The 23,470-nt window shown below is 41.1% G+C and overlaps 1 protein-coding gene across 2 annotated transcripts in view; it reads left to right on the top strand.

The window, feature by feature from the left end:
• The first annotated feature begins 2,996 nt into the window (after positions 1 to 2,996).
• The window catches only part of ASAH2 (N-acylsphingosine amidohydrolase 2), a 57,308-nt gene continuing 36,834 nt past the window's right edge, over positions 2,997 to 23,470 (top strand). Inside the window, exons 1-6 of one of the 2 annotated variants that reach the window (XM_079793414.1) lie at positions 2,997 to 3,132; positions 7,345 to 7,544; positions 9,255 to 9,404; positions 14,582 to 14,758; positions 16,000 to 16,127; positions 17,448 to 17,525. In XM_079793414.1, coding sequence (XP_079649540.1) covers positions 3,000 to 3,132; positions 7,345 to 7,544; positions 9,255 to 9,404; positions 14,582 to 14,758; positions 16,000 to 16,127; positions 17,448 to 17,525 — 866 coding nt within the window. In that variant the 5' untranslated portion in view covers positions 2,997 to 2,999. Of the gene's footprint in view, positions 3,133 to 7,344; positions 7,545 to 9,254; positions 9,405 to 14,581; positions 14,759 to 15,999; positions 16,128 to 17,447; positions 17,526 to 23,470 lie in introns of those variants that run through there. The other variant, XM_079793413.1, reaches the window with a different exon arrangement.

The following is a 23,470-nucleotide window of genomic DNA, read 5'->3' as shown; positions in this document are numbered from 1 at the left end:
CAGGGAGAGTGTCTGTAAGCCTTTTGTTATCGATACACTTTAATCTTATCCTTGGACCCAGCCCACAAACTTATGATAATGAGAACTCGAACTCTTCGGGACATCACTGTCAAAAGTCTTTCCTCTGCAGGCGTCAGAAAGTGCTGAGAAGTCTTAGCTGAGCAACGTGCAAGGGGAAGGAAACAAGATTTTGGACCACCATTTGCTTTCCTGGATGCAGAAAGTCTTTTGAGGGGTTGAATAAGGTAAGAATGCCTTTATTTTCTTGGAGAGGGAGGGATGGATCTTGAGTCATCCATTGCCTCAGATATCTTGATGAAACCCCAAACCTCCACCCCATTTTCTTAGCTTTGGAAACCCATTTTGCCATATTATTACTTTTTTTCTTTCACAGTCTTGAGAAATAGAGACCTCAGCATGGTAAAGATGTGACAAGTGGCTTGCTGTTGTCTCATTAGAATCTCATCATTGACCTTCTAGGATTATGCTAGATTAAGTGGGAACCATAAGGAAACGTATATTCCTTTAAAATGTAATTCTTGGTCCATTGGCCTTCTGCAGCAGACATTTGCTTTAATGTTTGAAATCAGATTTTAATCATTATGAGAAATAAATAGTACTAATGGCTTAAAAAAGAATTGTGATATGTTGGCAGTAATTCTGGCAACCAAGAAAGAGTGGTGAAACACATCACTGAAATCTGATTAAGAGGTGGAAACTCTAATGTTAAATCAAGTGCTACTGTTGACTTGTGCAAAAGATCGGTAGTGGTAACCAGTCAACAGAGAAAAACTAGGAAAAAAAAGTATGATTTTGTTGTTTGTTACACAGGCTCCTACCACCTGACTACAATCTCTTACATATAGAATTTGCCTGTAGATGATCCGGGGTTGGGAGGTCCACTTGTCAGTCATCCATTTTTTATTGCCCTTTTTGTACAGAAGTTGTCTCAGCTAACAGAAAGGCTCACAGAAACCAAAGATTAGAGCAAGAACTAGGTGTAGTGGGTTTGAAGTTTGCTACTGAAACAATAGCTAATGACTAATAAGCCTCTTTGGATCATCACAGTTCCAGAGGCATATCTTAGATGTGCTTCCTGACTTCTGGGGGCTGTCAGTGAAACCTGGGACCCAGATGCAGAACTAATTTGTTCTGCCCTAAATTTAAAGTTGTTCCTACTGCTGGTCTTGAAGGTGGTCATGGTGGTGCCATATGGATGAGGAAAGTCTACCAATAACCAGGAAATTTAGGAAGATGTTTCTGTCTCTTTGTCTATTCCCAGTTCAGCCCTTCCTCTGAAGTGTTTGCTTGCTGGTTGACTGATTTTTAACCTCTAGTCCAGGGGTTGCAAAATAAAATGACTACAAAGACCAGGTAGTAACTTAGATGTACGAGAACCATGGGGTAGGAGCTATGGCAGGTTGGAGAAAGCACGCACCATCTAAAAAGAACAGCACCTACTAAGTTTTGAAACTTTTGGCAAATGGGAATGCTGGCTCAGTGTTGCCACATTTTATGGAGTATTTTGAAAGAAATTTGAAGTTTCAGATTTGCAAATGTGGACGCTATAGAAAAATTGTGAGACTTAATCTTTTATCTTGTCAATTAAATCAACTTGAAACCAAAAATTGTCTGGGTTGTACTAAACACAATTGTTTGTTGCCAATTTACAACTCTTGGGGGTAGCAGCATCTTAACCAAATATTACCATTTCCGGGGCAAGGGTGGGGGTCAAGTCTTGGGATTCCAGTCCCATCTCACTGCTCAGGCTTCCTAAAGTATGGTTAATAAAGTGGGCTCGCAAGTCCCTTCCTGTGATTCCAATAATCCTTTAATGGTAGTCTCATATAAACTCCCTTCAAGGACCTTGAAGAACACAGAGCCTTGCCAATTTGGAACCCAGTGATGAATGTCAACATTTTGAGCACTTACTACATTCCATGGAACCAACAAATTATTAGTTGCATTATCTCCTCTTATTTTGATGGGAACTCTATGAAATAGATACTAAAATTATCACCATCATATTCCTATTTACAGATGGAGAAACTGAGGCTCATTGTCTGGGATTTCCCAAGTTCAGTTGCAGTAAGTGGCAGAAATGAGATTTGAATTCTGGAGTCAGACTTCAGAATCCAATTTTTAATGACCATTATTATACTTTCTCCTGTTATATGACTTTTTAGCTTCTATAGTCCCCCTGCGTAATGATGAATTCTCCTCCTAAAATATCCTAAAGAATTTGTAAGGACATTTTCTGCTTTTGTAGAACACAGGGGCATTTGTATTTTTATCCTCTTCATCTGCTACAGGGTTTGCAAAATGTGTGAAATCCTTATCACTGAAGAGGAAAATTTTATTAACACCTGGCTTGAGACCAGAGATGCCAACCCCCCTTTCCAGGCCATTTTCTTATAAGGTAGATAAGAAAGTTAGAACATGGGGTTTAGAGGCCTATGGTATGGATTTCACCTCCAAGTGGACAAGATAATTTTACTTAGTCTCTGATCACAGAGTAAAGCCCACACCTCAGCAAGCCCTCTCACAAGTACAAACAACGTGGGTGGTCCGTCATCCCCGTGGACAGAAGTGCTCCAACCTAGACCCATAAACAGCATCATCACCATAAAGGAAAGCAGCAGTGATGTAGCTGAGAAATGCAAATAGGTTTTCACTTAGTTGCCAATGCCAAATGATGAGTGGTGGATGCCAGGATGAGTACTATGCTGAGAAGGATTTGGAACCCCCCCCCCCCCCCCCCCCCCGCCGCCGCCCCTGAACTTATTGAAGAGTGCTGTAATTGATTGGTCTTGTCTGCTATGGGCTTGGGATATGGAACTAGTGGTGAATGTGCTCTATACTTGCCTGCTATAGTCTGTTCCTATGAAAGAGCTAAGACGTCTCAGGCAGATTAAAGTATATGCATTTTAATTTGTGATTCTGTCTTTTTCTGTCTCTTCCTTATTTCTTCTTCCATCTCTGCTTCTTTCTTAGGAAAAATGGCCAAGCGCACCTTCTCTACATTAGAGACGTTCCTGATTTTCCTTCTCGTAATGATGACTGCTATCACGGTGGCCCTTCTCAGCCTCTTGTTTATCACCAGTGGGACCATTGAAAATCCCAAAGGCAAGTGTCATGGGCCCTCTTGGATGCTGTGCATACGCCTGCAGGAAATTCCTTGGTTACTGTGGACCCTAAGGCAGGAAATAGTGTCTGTTGATAATGCTGATAATGGAGGCAAAAGGAGAAGAAAGATCCACTTAGTATCAATTAGTCTTTTAAAAGCCTTGAAGAAGAGAGTGTTGAATTCACATCTTCAGGAGGGTCAATGAAGCTCTGTAAATGAGCTCGAGTGGGGAGGGGACCAGGATGGGGGCAGCTGCAATTTTGGTGAAGAGGGTCCACAACCCCTCCTGAGTGACAGCTGATTGTTGTTATGATCAACATGGACTCAATTCTCCTGAGTTTCAAGAGAAGCTAGAAATTTGGGTGATTTATTTTCAGCACCACAAATGAATTTAGTTTTTAAAAACTATCTAGGCTCTATTTACAGGCAATAATAGGCCCATGGGTCTTTATAAAGTAACCTCTAGGTCAGTGGTCAGCCAACTGTGGCTCGCGAGCCACATGCGGCTCGCGAGCCGTGGTTTGCCGCTCTGTGGACTAATGAGTTTGCCGACCACTGACCTAGACTCTCGATTCCAATAATTACAGGCTGTTGTTGTTCCTTGTGATTAAGCCCCTATCCCAGTGGTCGGCAAACTCATTAGTCAACAGAGCGGCAAACCGCGGCTCACGAGCCGCAGTTTGCCGACCACTGCTCTAGGTTATATTATACCTGTTAAATGAGTAGAGAAGACAGTGGGGTGTGAATGCTCTGACCAAAGTAAAGGGAGGGCTGGACTCAGGCCAAATGGAGAAGAAGATGCATGTCTGAACCCCAGTTTTCTCTTTGGTGGCCTTTTCTCTTTTCCAGTGTATTCTCCACCATGTATGTCCCTGTGCTTTGAATTTCCTGCAAACACAGAGGACCAGAAATCCTCTGTGCCAGGAGTGGGCAGAGCAGGTCCTGGACTGCTAGATATGAAAGGCTCTGTAGGGCTTATTTAGTTTTAGCTCTTAAAATGAGACTCAGGGAGCCCTGGCCAGTATCGCTCAGTAGTTAGAGTGTGGGCCTGCAGACTGAAGGGTTCAGGGTTCAATTCCCAGTCAAGGGCACATACCTGGGTTGCAGGTTCCATCCCTGGCCCTGGTCTGCGTGTGAGCAGAAGGCAACCAATAGATGTGTCTCTCTCACGTAGATCTATCTCCCTCCTTCCCTCCCTCCCTCCCTTCCTCCCTTCCTCTCTTCCTCTCTCCCCTTTCCCCCCTCCCTTCCTCTCACCCTCTCTATAAATCAATGGGAGAAATATCCTTGGGTGAGGATTAACCAAAAAAAAGAGAGAGAGAGAGAGAGAGACTCAGGGATAATTACAGCAACTATTCCCATAGTGGAAGTTGCTGTTTATGGAAGGGTTTCTTTGTGGCAAGCACTGTAATCAGGAGCCTACATCAGTTTTTTATTTAATTCTAATAAGGTTCCTATGAAGGTAGATGCCAGTCTTAGTACCATTTTATAGATGTGAAAGCTGAGACTCTGAGATCCCAAAGAGCTTGCCCTTGGCTATGTAAGTTTTGCTTTGGTTGGCGCCACATCCTTATGTCAGTATCAATAAAGCAATAGCAAAGATTCTGCTTCCTTTCTGGCAATACTAGATGTCCTGTGGCTTGGGGAGGAAAAGACACAGATTCTAACTCCCTCTGGAATGTGGTTGAAAGAGCATCAGATTCTTAGTTGGAAGATCTGGTTTGGTCACGTGATTAATCATATGCTCTCTGAAATCTTGGTTAAGTCACTCTCTTGGCTTTAATATTCTCATGTGTAAATTGAGGAGATTGGACCAGGTGATCTCTAAGTGTTGTCTTTCTTTCTTTCTTTCTTTCTTTCTTTCTTTCTTTCTTTCTTTCTTTCTTTCTCTCTTTCTTTCTTTCTTTCTTTCCTCCATCCCTGGCTGTTGTCCAGGTTGGAAACAAACAAGTAAAATGTAGATGTAAGATGTCTAAATATATAAATAAAACCAAAGCTATAAGGCAGTCACTGCTCTATATTTTAAAAATGCATTAACATATTTATTGTTCAAAACAACCCTTGGAAGCAGGGTATTATTATTATTATCTCTATTTTATATATGACAAAAATTGGGGTGGATAGCTTAAGTAATTTATCCAGCCAGTAATTGGTAAAGTCAGTTTTCAAATCCAGATTTCTGGCCACCAGTTATTCTCAACTAGTGGCCTAGTGCATGAAATTTGTGCATGGGGGAAGGTGTCCCTCCAATCTGGGACCCCTCGGGGGATGTCCAACTGCCGGTTTAGGGGACCAGCAGTCAGATATTCCTTTCGTAATCCAGGACCACTGGTTCCTAGCTGCTCACCTGCCTGCCTGCCTGATCGCCCCTAATCACTCTGCCTGCCAGCCTGCTCGCCCCTAACTGCCCGCCCCCGCTGGCCTGATCACCCTCAACTGCACCCCCACTAGCCTGCTCCTCTCCAACTCCCGCCCCCCTCCAGCCTGCTTGCCCCCAACTGGCCCCTCCTGCTGACCTAAAAACACCCAACTGTTCTCCCCTCCTGGTCTGATCACCCCAAACCGCCTCTGCCTCTGCCCCACCACCATGGCTTTGTCCTGAAAGACGTCTGGAAGGCCTCCTGGTCTAATTAGCATATTACCCTTTTATTAGTATAGAATAGAGACCTGGAGCATGGGTGGGGGCTGGCTGGTCTTCCTTGAAGGGAGTCCTGGATCAGGGTGGGGGGTCCCCTTGGGGGGCAGGACCGGCCTAGGTGAGGGGCTGGGGTAGTTTGCAGGCTGGCCACGCCCCCATCGGGGTGGGGGGTGTCCCCGCTGGGGGGCATGGCAGCCTGGGTGAGGGGCTGAGGGCCATTTGCAGGCTGGCCACACCCCATTGGGGTGAGGGTCCCCACTAGGGGGTGTGGCCAGCCTGGGTGAAGGGCTGAGGGCTGTTTGCAGGCTGGCTATGTTGCCATCAGGGTGAGGGACCCCAGCTGGGGGGGCGTGGCCGGCCTGGGCTAGGGGCTGAGAGCCATTTGGGGGTGGTTTGCAGGCAGGCCAAGCCCCTGGCTTTGTCTGGAAGGTCTCCCGGTCTAATTATCATATTACTCTTTTATTAGTATAGATGCTATTCTGCCTCCCTGATATTTGTATGAATATGTGATATACATATTGATAAGAAATATTGTGTGTAGTAATGCATATATGGTGACATGAGAATCATTCGCATAAGATAGAACTATGTCAACAAGTATACAATGATCTAGGTTGCATTAAGAGTAAGTCTTTAGCCCTGGCCGTTGTGGCTCAGTGGGTTGGGCATTGTACCATGCACGAAAAAAGGTTGCTGGTTGGATTCCCAGCAACATTGTAGGCTCAAACCATGGTAGGGGGTGTGCAGGAGGCAGCTGATTGATGTTTCGCTCTTACATTGATGTTTCTCTCTCCCACTCCCTTCCTCTCTCTCTAAAAATCAATTAAAAATATATATTTAAGAATAAGTCTTTAAAAAAAGAATGAAAGTCTTGAGAAGGCTGAGGAAGATCAAAGCAGGATAGAGACAGCTGGGGTGGCATCCTGGAGATGAGGGTTTGAGCTGGATGTGAGTGTGATGGAAATGAATCAACTCTGAAGTTGGTAGTGGAGATTGGTTGGTGGAGCAGAAAGGAATAAGGACTCTGGATGGAGAGAATGGCAAGAACAAATCCCAAGAGGCTATGTTTAGTAGGTTGTGTGTCAGGAAGCTGGCACATAATTTGTTTCGCTGGTGTAGAAGTGCATGGTGAGTGAATGAAGGGTGATGAGTTTGAAAAGGAATGGCTTGTGAGGAGAAGCTGAAGGAGGTTTGATGGAGACCTTGATTGTTTGGTTGAAACATGTGCAGTAAAGAAAAAGATCATTCTTAGAAATGATATAAAACAAGTTCCTGAGATGTTTTCCACCATGTATCATACACATAAACAATATACAAAGATTTTTTTCCTCAGGAACCTGAACTTATATGTTCTAACTAATGCTGACACATAAGTGATCTGAATTGTTCCTTAAATATCTTACTCTATTTTTATTTTTTAACATTTTATATATCTATTTATTTAATTGAATTTATTGGGTGACATTGGTTAATAAAATTATATAGGTTTCAGCTATAGAATTCTACAATACGTCATCTGTATTGTGTGTTTACCACCCCAATTCAAGTCTCAAATATTTTATTCTATTTTTGGATTCAGGTTTTCCATCCACCGAGAGCGCTCAGGCCACCCAGAGCCCCACAGCCACCCAGGGCTCCACACTCACACAAGGCCCCACAGCCACCCAGGTGTCCCCAGTGACTACTACCCCAGAGCCTCCTCTATTTCAGAACTTCAGTGGCTACCACATAGGTGTTGGGCGAGCTGACTGCACAGGACAAGTAGCGGATATCAATATGGTAGGTAAATCATAGGCTCCTCAAAGAGACTGTGAAATAAAGTCTTATTATTTTGAATCCTGCATCTATTCCTGGTTATTATAGCATCATCTTGCTTTTCTCTTTGACTTCACTGCTGTGTAACACTATGAGTATTGTCCTATAAGGAAGAGGGGTTCATTTATTCAACCACAACTCCCTTGTCAAGACAGTTGGCCACTTTTTTATGAAATGGCAGGGCTAGAAAACTCAAATATGACAGAGGATGGGCAGGTATCGTAAGTGACTGAAGCAGGTCAGTGTAAGATGTTCGACATCTAGTGATCCTCAGTTTGGGGACAGTAGGAAGTTGTGGGCATGGTGGTGCATCTAGAAAGTGCACGGCTTCAGCTAATTGTTGCCATGTAAGCATGGGGACTTAGGGTTGCTATATCTGACAGTTTTTTCCAAGAGAAGGCAGAAACATCTCTGGATTTGAAGATCTGAGGGTTTAAATAGGTCACTTGGAAAATGTAGGCAACTCTAGTTAGTTAAAACTGGAAACCTGGCATGAGCCAACAGTGCGTTAGCCAAGTAAAACCCTTCAATGTGTTAGGTGTGGTCTGTTGGCTGTTAGCATGCAACTTCTTCGCTCTGATGGTGGTAACACTGTTTATATCAATCCTTCCCTAGGAAACCAGAGCATGAGGTTGTCTGATGGGATTGTCTCCTGTCTACCAAAGAATCTTTAGCTTCAAGGAATTACAGTTGACCCTTGAACAATGAGGGGGTTAGGTACTTGAACAAAATGCAGATCAAAACATTATTTTTGATCCACGGTTGGGAATGTAAAAATACTATTTTCGATCCCTGGTTGGTTGAATCCAAGGATGTGAAACCTGTGGATCTGAAGGGCTGACTGTATTTATTTTAAAAAGTCATACATAAGTGGATGCACACAGTTTAAACCTGTGTTGTTTAAGGGTCAACTGTATTCCTTGCTGTCTGTTCTGAAAACTGACTCTTGAATCAATGTAACCCTAAATAAACACCCACAGGAGGGTAAAGCAAGCAGTAGAGGGAGCATTCTGAAGACCTGGGTAGACTTTAAGGGTGGGTTTTATGACATGGTGAGAGAAGGGGCAGGGGTAGATGTATTTGATCTGACTTGGCTTAGGGAGGGACAACATGGGACAAGCCAGGGTTAGGTACTTAACCATAAAGAAACCATTTTCTTCAGGTAGAAAACAAAACAAAACATTCACATTAGCAACTTAAGTGAGGGAGCCTTCAATTTCAGGCTGTTCCCCCTCAGTGTGCATGGTGGGAGGGGAACTATTTCCTTGTGTAGTACCTTAGCCTGGCAGGAGAAAAGGTCTTGTTTCAAAAAACAGAGAAGCCCTGAAAACTCTCCAGGACAGTAACAAAATTCTGGGCCACACCAGCTCCTTCCTCACCCACAGGGCAATGAATAGCTTCTGTCAAGCTTATTGCTACTTTGCCTTTACTTATTTCTACACAGAAGAGTAAAGACTCTTTTATGTTGTTGGCTTTATTATTGAAAACACATGTATTATCTCACTAGGAGCTTTCAGTGACCTGTGGACTATTTTTATTTGTCTTTCCTAAGTAGTCTTTTCCGCCGTGGGTTGAGCCTGCTTTCTGTTGGGGCTGGGCTGGGCGAGATGAGATAGAGCGCCTATGATTTTCTCTCCCCCTGTAGATGGGCTCTGATGGTCTTTTCCCCTTTAGATGGGCTACAGCAAAAGTGGCCAGAATGCCCGGGGCCTCCTCACCAGGTTGTACAGTCGTGCTTTCATCATGGCAGAGCCTGATGGGTCCAATCGAATGGCATTTGTGAGCGTCGACATAGGCATGATATCCCAACGATTGAGGCTGGAGGTAAGTGATTGATGTGAGGAAAGAAATGACTTGATGTTAAAAAAAAAAAAAGTCAGTAGCTAAGCCCTCCTGGTTTTTCATCCAGTGAGTTTCTACTACCTGCAACATTATAGGCTCTTGACAATCCAGGAGACAGACTGATCCGAATTTTTCCATTCTGAATTATCTTGGTCAAGATTTGCTTTCAATTTGCTAGTGGTGCATCATCATTATTGATTGCTAATGTTATTTGAAAGCTTATTACATTCCAGGGGACCTTCACATACATTCTCTCATTTAATCTTCCTTAATAGAAGTCTGAGAGTGTCAATTAATCAGTAACCCTTCCTTCAAGTTTCTAGACAACTGAAAATAGATGAAAATAACCTGATGAGAATTAAAAATACAACACTGAAATTAGGTTGGCCATAGATTGCTGAAGCTGTGTGATAGGCAGACATGGGCATTTTATTATATTATTCTGATTATGTGTTTCTTGGGGGTTCTAGCTTAGGGTATCTTGAAATTAAGATAGTGGCAAGGACCGCAATCATCTGAAGGCTGGAGTGGGGCTGGAAGATCCACTTCCAAGAATATTTACTCATGTGGCTGTTGGCAGAAGGCCTCCCTTCCCCATTGTCCATATCCTTTTGACAGAGCCGCTGGCTTTCCTCAGAGCGAGTAATTCAAGCAAAAGAGCAGGGAAGAAGCCACAGTGCCTTTCCTAACCCAGGCTCAGGAGTTGCACACCATCACTTCCACCCTGTTCTATTCATTGGAAGCAAGTCGCTAAGTCCATTTCACACGCAGGGATAGTAAAGTTAAATTTCACTTCTTGAAGGCAAGAGTATCATATAATTTGTGGGTATACAGTATTTTAAAACCACCACATGGAGATTCAGGAAATGAAAATTAGGGGGGGAATTTTCAAAGTGGAAGTGACGCTTGAATGGGCAGAATTTTAAATGATTGACATGAGTGAGAGCTGAGAAATGCAGGGGACGGCATGAACAGAGGCACAGGGGAGGAATATAGACTCTAGAGACAAAGCTTAGTTAGTTCTATTAGGACACATGTAGGCATGTAATTGGAGATGTGCCTGGAAGGTGTGTTCATAATTATAGAGGTCCTGGGATGCCAGGTTGTTTTTAATTCTGAAAGTAATGGGGATTATTAGAAAACTTTTGAGTGGAAAGGTGATGCAATCACAATTTTGCATTACAATGATTACTCAGATGGTGAACTTGAGGTGGATTGGAATAGACTAGAAATAGAGGAGAAGACACAAATGGGCAGATTCTTTAATGTCAAGGCTCTATTGGTGAGGGTCCAGTTGGGAAAACAGTAATCACATTAGGCATTTCAAACAGGGGGATTTAATACAGCAGAGTTTTACAATATGATGGAAGGCTGAAAGAGCTCTAAAGGGAAGCTATGCTAGCAGGAAGGATTTTAACTCTGCCTGGTGATTTCCCCTACATCATGTGACTCTCACACAAAAGTTCTAAACCAATGGGGTGGCAGTGAGACTACATGGTGGTAAGAGGTCACATTAAGTGCTAATGGATTTGGGAATGAATAGACATAAAAGTGAACACTTAACTTCATTTCCATGATGAGTAAGGCACTGTTCTATATCCTACTAACAACTGTATGAGGAAGACACTATTATTATATCATTTGACAGCCTGGGAAACAGAGTTGCAGAGGATCAAGTAACTTGTCCAAGATTATACTTATGAGCTGTCTGGGCTGGGATTCGAACATAGGCACCTCGGTGCCAGAGCTCATGCTCATTACCACTGCACATACTGTCTTTCTGAAGAATCAAAGATGGCTCTGATTGGGAAATAGTGTCAGTAGTAGCAATAGAAGAGTTAAAAGGTAGACTTTGTGGGTGGAGCATGGGGGGAGAGGAGTTTAATGTGCTGGGTTGTAGACACTCTGAAGTCAATAGTGGGGACCATTTAATCATCTCTTCCTATTTTTACTTCCCCCATGCAATCTGAGACCCAGTGGGAAGGCCTTTAAATGAACCCACTTAGTCATCCCCAGTTAACCCAACGGAGGTTGTGAAAAATAAATGTAGCTAAACAAGTGCCATTAAGCTTACTTATAACACCTGGTTTTAGGCAGGTTCTCAGTCTCAGCTTTAAGATGGATGAAATTTCCAGCATGGGATGAAGAGTAAGGATGATTTCTGAGCAATGAGGCAGGGCAGGAAAACTGAACGACTTTCCAACTCTGTCTATGTCATGTTCCCATGAGTGTCAGTGTTAGAAAATGGAATGGAAACTGCAGAAAAAGAAGTGAGCTGTAGACACGAATATAGCTTCTTTGTTCTATGTTAAACTATCCCTCCTTTCATGAAGTAGACAACATACTATTTATAATGGCTATCTTCAGGCATTGCCATTACATGATTGAGTTCTTAATTTATTTTTCTTTTCTTTGTTTTGCAAGTCCCATGTGTCTGATTTTATATCAGAGATTGTAGTTTAGGATAAGATTTCTGTGAGCTGTTTCTAGTCTTTTGTTTTAAAATTCAATATTCAGAATTCCTATCTTTTTAAGAGCTTGATTCTTTTTTTTTTAAATATATATATTTTGTTGATTTTTAACAGAGAGGAAGGGAGAGGGATAGAAAGCCAGAAACATCAATCAGCTGCCTCCTGCACACCCCCCACTGGGGATGTGCCCGCAACCAAGGTACATGCCCTTGACCGGAATCGAACCTGGGACCCTTGAGTCCGCAAGCCGACGCTCTATCCACTGAGCCAAACCGGTTTTGGCAAGAGCTTGATTCTTGAATAAACCTAAAAAAATAGACTTATTTCTAAAATCCTAACATTATAAGTTTTTTTTAAGGAATAAAAATGGGGTAAAGGTTAGAGGAGCTTTAATGTTGACTGGCCATTCTTTTTTCACAACCTTCCTATCTTGGCTATGAAATTGTAAGAACATTAGCCTTTGACTTCAAACTTTCATGATGTCCCTTCATTGATTGTCCCCTCTTCTCCTTACACATATTTCTTCTTCAGGAGTGTAGTAGTTGCTGCATGGAAGAACATTAAGAGTGATGAAGATATGGGGTTGAAATTAGGATCAAACAGAAGGAACATGGAAATGTATTGGGTGGCGAATGAGGCTTATTTAGCCAGAGGGATGTTAGTTTGGTTATATCACATTTCCTTTGCAAGCTTTACTGGTGTCCCAGATTGTTTCTGTGGATTTGGTAACCTAGCAATTGGGGTTTGGGGCATGGAGAGATTAATGAGACAAGATGGTTTTAAGATCTTCGTCCTGATTCAGTGATCACATGACTAGTATGAGGGTGGTGTAGCTCTTCACCTAAAATAGAAGAGATTGAACGGAAGTCTTTGTGTGTTAAATACGTACATGGCACATGCATTGCTGCTCCTACTCCCTTAGGGGCCAGTGAAAGCCGATTGTTAAATATTCAGGAACTCTGTGGACTGGTTGTTAAACTTTTGGTAGCTTGAAATTGATCATGGTGGGAGTTTTTGTACCACACAAACTGGCAAACAATGCAAAGGAGGGCTCTTTTCTTTCTTTCAAAGGGACAAGTATCAGGATAGCACTGTGAATGCCATATTCCAGATAGACATCACTGCTAATCAAAAAAGGTACTCTTTTCTGTTCAGCCCAGATTTGGATCCAGATCCTTCTCAACACACTGCTTCTGACAGAAAACACAAATAACTAGGACTGAGTGCATGAGATAAGCAGTGTTTGCCATCTTTGCCATAAACAAGCTTTTGTAATTGTCCTGGTATTAGCTGTTAGAATCTTACACTGGGGAAGGTTGCTTTGGGTTTGACACTTTTGTTGCTTTTAATGATTTTTGACACACAAAAAGTCAAAGCATCTTTCATAAAGAAGCCACAATAATACCTAACTCTAGGTTGCCATGGATTAAAGCATAATAGGTACTCAGCAACATCATTAATTTTCTTCCTGTTTTTTTTTATGTGTATGTATCATACAAAGACCCTAATCATGCATTTGGATGTTCATTAATTAATTAACTAAATGAACATTTACTGAGTCTCTTTGTTATTAGTCACATATTCCCATACAAAGAGTTATATGGAAAACTCAGTTTACAGCAGGAATAATCATATATCCTTGTTCAGGACTTTTGTGGGTCAGGAAAACCCAAGAGGCTTGGGATGGGTGATTCTGATTTAAGTTACCACAGAAGTCATGTATTATCACTTCTGTGTCATGAGGTTGAACTCATGGCAGCTGTTTGAAGGCTTAAGTATGGCTTAGAGAAGGTTGCTTACCCACGTGGCTAGCAAGTTAGTGCTGACCAGATGGTTCCTTTCCACAAGGACCTCTCCACGGGATTGCTGGGGTGTCATTGGTCCATAGCGTTGGCTTCCCCCAGATCAATAAGTAATAGTTGGTGCCAGGGAATATTGAGTTCTTCATTTTGGGAAGTGAGGCAGTAGAGTAAAGAGGACTTTGCACTGTCTGTTCACTGCTCCCATAGTGCTTTTCGCCCAGGTATTGCTCTCTTCATTTAAGGCTCTGATGAAGGGGAACCTCTTTGGAAAGATCATTCCTCATGGACACCCATCACCCTCTTTTTCCTATTTTGTTTCATAACATTTATCACTGTATTATCTTTCTCTCTCATTAGAATAAGAACTTCTTCAGAGTTTTTCCTAGTGCTTAGAACGGTGCCTGGATATTAATGGTATGTGTGAAAAGATGAATGGGGTAGAGTACTGACTCTATAGTTAGACTTGGATCTGGATTCAGGCTCTGCTATTTATTAGATCAAATTATTTAATTTCTGCACACTTCAATGTTATCAGCAAAAAGACAGGGTTAAAAATACAGACCTCTTGAAGTTATTATGATTTTTAAATGCCATAATGTATGTAATACCTAGCATTGTGTGTGCTTGCACATAGCAAGAATCTATGAAATGTTAGCTATTGCGATGACTGTTGTTATTATTACTATGATGATGTACTGAAGCTATATATACCTATATAAACTATTTATGCACCGTAGATATACCATGATGATATATAGAGTGAAGGGCCACTGGATAGATAGCGAAGTCATTGGTATGGATCAGTGATTGCGCTAATCAGAGCCTTTCTTATGCTAAGCTCCTATGATATCTCACTTCTTAGTTCTGTTTTCTTTCTTTCTTGAAGGTCCTGAACAGACTCAAGAGTAAATATGGCTCCCTGTACAGAAGAGACAATGTGATCCTGAGTGGCACTCACACGCACTCGGGTCCAGCAGGATATTTCCAGTATACTGTGTTTATAATTGCCAGCGAAGGATTTAGCAATCGAACTTTTGAATACATGGTCACTGGCATCATGAAGGTAGGCAGCTACCTCCCACTGCTCAGTGTTTTAGGAGTGTGCTATGCAGACAGTCCCTATAGAATCTTCGTCTGAGCACAGGCCTCCCTTCCCTCTTCATGACCCCCTGGTAACTCTGGTCCCAAGCTGTGGGCTGGTAGCCTGAGGCACTTATTGGGAGAGGAGGACTCTATGGCAGTAACTTCACACAGTCCTCTAAAGAGACAGAAAACAGTTTGTATGTGACCTTTACAAATTATAGGGCCCGCCATGATCTGTTCTTGCACGAAGTCACACGAAAAGACACCAACCCATCAAGGAACCAATATTACAAATAATTCCAATCTTTCCTTGTATTTCCAAACATTTCCTTGTATTTCCTGAAGAGCATAAAAGGAGATCTAGTTGGTAAATTTCTCAAGTCCTCTACAACAGCTTTAGACTGACATGGTGTTCCTACCAGTACCCCCCCACTTTCCTCCCACTCATGGTTTGGGTACATTTTGGTACTCCTCTCTCTCCTGTCTTCCAGTTTATTATTTTCTCGCACAAGATCCTTGATAATGTTTTATTCTTCATTCCTTTGCCTTTCAGGTTTAGTCTCTCTCTACTTTATCTTGTAAAGCCACCCCTCCATACCCCCAAAATCCAGGGACCCAGTTGGCAAAGGCAGACATTTCTTTGCAACACTGTTTTTCAAACGGTGGCTAGCAATCTATAAATGGCTTTATGAAATCAATTTCATGGGTTGCCATAAACATAAAAAATAAAACTCAAATAAAAAAATTGGAAAACACCATAGTGCATCATATACATTGTGAACTTTATTTTAGAATAAATATGCTGATGTGTATTAAGTTATGATGGAAACTGTATTGCTTACTGTGCTTCGCAAAGTTTGAAAAACTCTGTCTGAGAAGGTGGTGGGATAGAGAGGGTGGGGAGGGTGGAAATACCTACATGTTGTAGGAGTCAAGTCTCCCATTTGGGCCTCTGAACTGGCAGACGTGCTGACTCGCCAGTCGGTGCTGATGGGCCCTGTGCTTCTCCACACGGAGCCATCTTTCTCTCTCAACCCTGAAGGCCAGTCTGTTTGCCTCCAAAGGACACCAGCCCGTGTGGTTCTCCAGCTTTCATCTGTAGTGGGAACAGGTTGGAGACCAAGGAAATGGTCCACAGGCCTCTTCTGTTTATATTGACTAAGTCATTATCCCCAATAGGATTTCTAACTTGACAACTCTTTTTTTTTTTTAAACCCACAGAGCATTGAGATAGCACACACAAATATGAAACCAGGAAAGATCTTTATGAATAAAGGAATTGTGGATGGGACGCAGATCAACCGAAGCCCCTATTCTTACCTTCAAAATCCACTGGCAGAGAGATTAAGGTGAGGAGGGTAATTATCACAGTGAAATCATGTGTTTCTTTTAGGAAACAGAGACAGAATCTAAAACAGGGTTGTGCCCTAACCGGTTTGGCTCAGTGGATAGAGCATCGGCCTTCGGACTGAAAGGTCCCAGGTTCTATTCTGGTCAAGGGCATGTACCTTGGTTGTGGGCACATCCCCAATGGGAGGTGTGCAGGAGGCAGCTGATCGATGTTTCTCTCATCGATGTTTCTAACTCTCTATCCCTCTCCCTTCCTCTCTGTAAAAAATCAATAAAAAAATAAATAAAAAACACACAAATGAAGGGTTTCCTTTAAAAAACAATTAAAAGAATAAAACAAGGTTGTTTACTTGATGAATATGATGGGATCCTAAGAAAGTATCAGAGATAAAATAATTTAAAAACATGTTTATAATCTAAGACAAGCAGAAATAAAAAGTAAACATAGAAAACACACAGCAATCTGTCTTCCTGCTTCAAGGGCTGTGAGAATCAGTATGAATATCTGAAGGACTCCTGCCTGTGGAATCTGTCTCATCTTAGCTTTGTCAATTCCTAGCTGGGTGACCTTTAGGATCTATGGTGATGATGACAGCTGATTTACTTATCTTTATTTATTGGCTCACAGTTTCTTGGTTTGTTAAATGGAGATAAAAATGTGCATAACAAGTATTTGTTAAATTAATGAGTAGCTCTTTTTATTATGTTATTCAGAAGAAATCATCTTAGTCCAAGAGAACGTGGCAAGAGAAAGGAGATAATTGAATAAAAATACTGAAAGAACAAGAAATAAAATGAGAATAACTGAGTGGCACAATTAAGGGAGATGATTAGTTTGTCTTTTTAAGTGATGAGTCAGGTTTAGGAAATGTAAAATAATATCTCAGTCAATTTGACCACTTGACATTTTACATTTGTCTGCAATAGACAAAGAGTGAAAGGACATACAAACATTTTAAGTCACAGATCCTGAATGCTTTTGATTTTGCATATTTCCTGCTGATGGGATCTCAGTAGAAAGTTCAAAGAGAAACCCTTTTTGTAAGAAATACATATTATGTAATAGTGTGTATATTACATAAACATGTATATTTCACCTCCAGCTAGCCAACCTAATGCCCCTAGGACCGGTCACAGTTGCAAGCCTTCAGCTGAGGACTGAGGTCCTGGGTGCCGGCCCCGAACTGCAGCACGTCTGGGAGCCTCGCTTCCTGAGAGGCGTGTTGGTTTTTGTTTGAGTGCCAGCTTCTGCTGTTTGTCATCCAGGGTGCCCAGGTACTCACATGAAACTGACTACATTTCTTTGTTTTGGTGACTAGGTATTCTTCGAATACAGACAAGGAAATGCTAGTCTTGAAAATGGTAGATTTGAATGGAGACGACTTGGGCCTTATCAGGTACTCTGTTTACTTTTTTTTCTTTCTGTGTGAATAACTTTCCTTAATTACAAGGGTGGGGGTGGGGAAGAGACTGGGATAGTGGAAGTAGGGGCTGAGAGTAAGTTGAAGAGGAATTCAGGCTCGGGAATCAGACACATCTAAGGTGCAGCCGTCGGCCCTGTGGCAGGGTTCTCAGCCTCTCACCTGCAACACAGGGTGAATAAAAGATGCTATAAATGGGGGATCTGGGTGAAGAAGTTGAGCACAGCATCTGGCTTTTGATGTAAAGACTCAGTAAATGTGAGTGCTTATGACTATATCAAGATCTTATATGGGGACACCTGTAATACTGTCAACAATAAAAATATATTTAAATAAAAAATAAAAGATCTTATATGTGAAACGTCTATGATGGTAGACAATTATCTCTTGGTAAACGAAAAAAAAAAAAAAAACAACACAAAAAAACAAAAACCCAATCTGACCAACTAGGAAAATGAATATGGATTTGAGGTTATTTACCTGTTTTCCTGAAAGGATCAAGGGAAGTCTAGTGTAGGGCAATGTGAATTAGTGATGAAAGCAGAACTGAGGCCACCTAAAGGAAGCAGATGACGATTTTAGCACCTTTTTTTATAAACAAGGAAATATGGAGATTTTTTTTCTTGAAAAAATAAGGCATTTACATTCATAGGTGATTTTGCTCACAGCTATTGGACTGACTCAGGCTGGGTAACAGTGCAGGACACCTAGATTTGTAGACTTCCAAATGATGTGGAAATGCCCTAAGAAAGTGTATGCTTGCACTCGGGTTCACTCTGGGCTCTCACCCTTCGTAGCTCCGTTACTTAGGCCAAGTCATGTAACTGCTCTGTGTCTCAGTTTTCTTATGTGTAAAATTGAGGAGTAAAGGAAGTTCTTAAAAATGTTGATAAATGTTAGTAAAGGTGGTGAGGTTCTGCCAGGTAGAATTAGGAAATATTTAAGTGAAAGGTTCTATGTGAGTAAAATGAACAATAAATTAAAAGTAAGAAGGGGTGGAGATAAACATTAAAGACTATGACCCACAGTCATAGTTGGTAGAGAATAGCATGGTGGTAAAGCGTTCAGATTTTAGGTGTAGGCTTTAAGACTGGGGTTCAAATCCCAAACCCTGCCACTTATTAACCCTGTGGCTTGGGGAAAGTAACTCAATTACTTACACCTCAACTATTCTATTTGAAAATGGGAATAATAATAATTCACAGGGTTGTTTGATGACTAAATGCGATAATGCATGCAAAGCTCTAGTTTTGTGCCTGACATAGACAAAAGTTCAATAATTTTAGCTAAGAGTTAAGAAATAGAATAATATTTTACCTCTTCTAAAAACCCCATTATTGGCATATCAGAGTGCTTAGAATTCTTAGCATTGGAGTTAGTTCTTTGGGCTTAAAGTGAGGACACTAAAAGCTCCCTGATAAGATAAACTTTATTACATGGGTTGATGTAATAGGACTCATCTCTTACAAAAATTTATCTACTGATTAGTTGCTATCTAGCATTTAACTCAATAGACTTTCTAAATGTCAGGTATACTTGGCGTATGTGATGACGAACAAGTCATAGTCCCTATCTTCAAGGGTCTTGTAAGCTAGTTGGGTGATTAGGACCTGAAGCAGAAATAAGCTTCCATTGTTTTTATAGCCGCCATATATTATCCTTGATGTAATTGCTCCTCCAGTTGCCTCTTGTTGCACAGTGAAAGTTGCTCTTTGAATACATTGAAAATGATCCAAAACAGAGTCAAATTTGGGCTGCCAAGGAACTCAGCCAGCACATGTAGGTGCCTGCTGTTAGAATCCAAAGTATGAGACAGTTGGAAGCATAGAACCTCAGGTTGGCAGAGAACAGAGATAATCTAGTTCAAAATTCAGCTAAGGCCTAGAAAGGTGATGTGGCCTGCCCAGGGCCACAGCCGAGACTCTTTTCTTCACAATGCTGAAGTTCATAATTTATTCCTTCCTACTTTCATTTTTGTTTCTATTTCTTTGTTCAACAAGTTTGCACTAGGCACCTACTGTGTGCCATGCAACACTTCCCAGTCATTGGAATGATGCATTTCCTGATCTTGAAATCAGAAATCAGATACCTTGGAATCACCTTGGAATCAAATACTTGTATTCTGTGCCCTTTGAGCAAATTCCCTAAACGCTGTGAGACTCAGTTTCTACACTTATAAAATGTAGATTTAGCATCTTCTCTCTACACAGAGACTATTCATGTATTCATTCATTCAATATTGTGGAATACATGTGTCATTAGCTGAGTTACTGATGAGCAAAAAATCGATGTAGTTGCTACCTTTTCAGGACTTACAGTCTACTGGTACAGACAAAAGGTATTCAAATAGTCATACAAATACATATGTAATTGTAATTGGGTTAAGTGCTAAGAAAGGAAGGCTTGTAGAGCTATCTTAAAGAGATTTGACATGGTTGGGGAGACTGGGAAAGGCTTCCCTGAGGAAGTGACAATAGAGCTGAAAACTGAAGGAAGGGGAGGAATTAACCGGCAAAATGGGGAATGGAAAAGAACTTTTAACACAAATGGACAAGCATGTGCAAAAGTCCTGTGGCCCATTTGAGGAACTGATAAAAGGTCTGCGTGGCTAAAGTGCAAAGGATATTGTGAGATAAAGTCAGTGGTAGAGATTAGATACCATGATAAAAGTTTTGGTCTTTATAATCGAGGGGGATGGAAAATCATTAAAGTGTTTTAAGCTGGGGTTGGGAGTTGAGGGGTCTTGAAATGTTAGAAAGAGTGATGATGGCTTGAAGAAAGGAATAGAATTATGTGCATGAAACTATTCCATAGACGGTTAGGTCCTCTACAAATACAAGGCCACTATTTGCTCCAATTGATCTAAAGGAAATATTTTTATATTTTTGCCTGATACTGCCTAATGCAAAAACAGTCAATGATTGTTCTCCAGCTGTGGAGAACATGTTTGGAATGTTTTGAATTCTGAGCTAAAATGTGGAGCTGTATGGCATTTACAAAATTCACTTTGAGAGCCTTTGGCATGACATGGCTTCTCTTCGTCGGAGCTATAAGGAAGGTCTGAGCAGGTGTTTGAGTAATTGCTCCATTGCCTTCCGTTTTATACACTGAAACCCCTTTCATTTTTACAGAAAGGGTCATTTAAAGGGGGCCCTTTAAAGGCACATTTTAAAAAAACAACAGGGACAGTGATTTGTGTAACCTACGTGAATAATTTTTGTACGCCCTTAGAAAAATACAATTTATGAAATTACACTAATTTGTTTGAATGAGAGTGGCTTATAGACCTCAGTCAAGCTGTCTATGTGTGTAAATCTTCTCTACCATCCAAGACTATGGCTTCTCAAATGATAATGTCCCACTGTCTATTCCCTATGGCTCTCTATTCTACCCTTATTCTGTCTCATTCTACTTAACCCTGCTCAGAGAGCAAATGGGGAAACCTCAGAGACTGCCTTTCACTAACCATTCTTGACCTCTTCTCTTTCTCCATCTCATCTTGTCTTTAAATCTTCTCCATTACCATGAACTGGTTTGTGAATCCCTGGTCTCTAGTCACATCCCTCACTGAACTTCTCTTTCCTGTTCTGCCCCTTCTATGCTGTTGTGAAATTTCCTGCGTCTTCCTGCTCCACCTTTCCTATCAGTCTGTCTGTCTTGTTCTCTCCAGGAGAGCATATACATAGGCCCTGGCTGTGAGCTTTCATTCGATGTCTGAGCTATCGTCCTACAAAGTGAAGGTGCTTAGTAAGGGCTCATTGATAATAAGAACTGACTGATAACAGATAAATCATGCTTGTTAACTTAATTAGTCCCAAGTTTAGAAACCAGAGCCATAAAAACCAGTTGTCATAGCTAGTAAAAGATGCTGGACTTACTTGATTGTTGGATTTCTGGAAAATTCTTAATCCAAAGAGATATAGAATCTTCTTTTTTTTTTCTCCAAGTTTTCCCCCTGGTATAAAAATAATATGTACTCAGCAGTGAAAACTTGAAAAATATAAGACAGTAGAAAGAAAAATTAACTCAGTTATCCTTCATCAAGTCAACCATAGTTAATATGCAGGTGCATTTTCTTCTGCCCTGTCCCTACATGGAGCATAGTATAAGGAGTCAGCATGACTGAAAGGTAATTCTGTATACGTGGATGCTTACTTGGTTTCTCTCACTCTGGGCACTAGAAGCTTTAAAATACTGTGAAAAATATTAATGATGTTATCTCCGTGAACTGAGACTATCAAGTGGGTGTGTTTTGTTTTTTTTTTAAAATAGTGACTCCATATATAAAAATGATTTTTTGATCTCAAAGTCTATGTAGTCTTATGTTAATATAGCTAACTCATTTCTCTCTGCAGGTTAGAATTTTCCATGTATATTTTGCTGTTATTTTCTTTGTTCTTACATTTTAGAGGTGTCTCTTATAGATAGCATATACCTTTTTTTTTTAACGTTATCTTTGTCTTTTATTGAGTGAGTTTGATCTCAGGAATTATGATTATTATATATAGGATTATTTTCTGTATCTTTTCACTTTGTGCCATTTGCCTCACTTTTTCATGCTTTTCCCCCTAATCTTTTACCTTTTTAGGACTGATAGGACTTTTCAAAAAAAGTTTTAAATGGCAGCTTGTGGTTTCCAAAGATGGTCACAATGACTATCATCTCAGATCCTATATAATAAAAGGGTAATATGCAAATCGACCGGACAGTGGAACACCAGTTGCTATGACACGCACTGACCACCAGGGGGCAGACGCTCAATGCAGGAGCTGCCCTCTGGTGGGTCAGTGTGCTCCTACAAGCTGGGCTGATGGCTGGCGAGCACAGTGGCAGTGGCGGGAGCCCCATCATCACAGCAGCGCTAAGCCAGTTGGATATGCCCTGAGGGACCCCCTCCCCCCTACCCAGTGCATGCATATCATGCACCGGGCTTCTAGTAGTCCATATAAAGTGGCTGTGACAGTCCTCATCAAAAGGTGAAGGTGATTTCTCTGGTCCTTGAAAGTTGCCTGGAGCTGGGAGTGCTTTCCTGAATAGAAGATGGCAGATGTAACAAGTGTCAGGGCTGGAACCTTTTTCTGCTTTTAGTAGATTTTATTTTTAGAGCAGTTTTAAGTTCACAAAAATTTTAAGCAGAAAGTACAAAGGCTTCCCATATGCCCCTTCGCCCCCAACAACGTACACCCTCCCTGACTATCAACAGCCAGGAACATCCTACACCAGAGTGGTACCTTTGTTACAAGTGGTGAACCTACATTGACACGTCACCATCACCCACAGTCCATAGTTGGCATTACAGTTCTCTCTTGGTATTGTATCAAGTGTTTGTTATGTGTGTGTGTTTTTAATCATTTTGTGATCCTGGGACTTTGTAACTTCTCTTAACATTTTGTTACATAGCTTTATAGATATTTTGCTAATCATATTCACTTTTTAATTTAAAAAGTAATACTTTATTGTGTATACACTTTGGTAATATTTTTCATTTAGAGACCCCTTATAAATATCTTTCAATGCTACATAGCATTTTTTTTAAATTCACCCTTTAAAAATGGCTGTATTCTATTATATATCTGATAATGTGTTCAGCTATCCAGCAATCATTTGATATTTAGTTTATAGTTTTTTCCACCATAAATACACTATAATAAGCATTCTTGAACAGATACCTTATATATTTGCCAATGATTTCCTTAAACTAAATTCCTAGAAGTGGGATTGCTGAGCCAAAAAAGGCATGCTTATGATTAAGACTTTTCTCATAAATTGCCAAGTGGCTGTCTGAAAAGGTCTTGCTGGTTACATTCCTGCTTCCCCAACATGAGCAGTGTTGTTTCCCAAGCTCTTGCCAAACTTGGTGATATCATCCTTTACAATGGCTGCTAAGAAATAGACCCCAAAAGCCAACTCACTATTATTTT

This window comes from Cnephaeus nilssonii (genome assembly GCF_951640355.1).
Source record: "Cnephaeus nilssonii genome assembly, chromosome: 16".
In the NCBI taxonomy this organism is placed as follows: domain Eukaryota; kingdom Metazoa; phylum Chordata; class Mammalia; order Chiroptera; family Vespertilionidae; genus Cnephaeus; species Cnephaeus nilssonii.
This window is presented reverse-complemented; position numbering and strand designations above follow the sequence as displayed.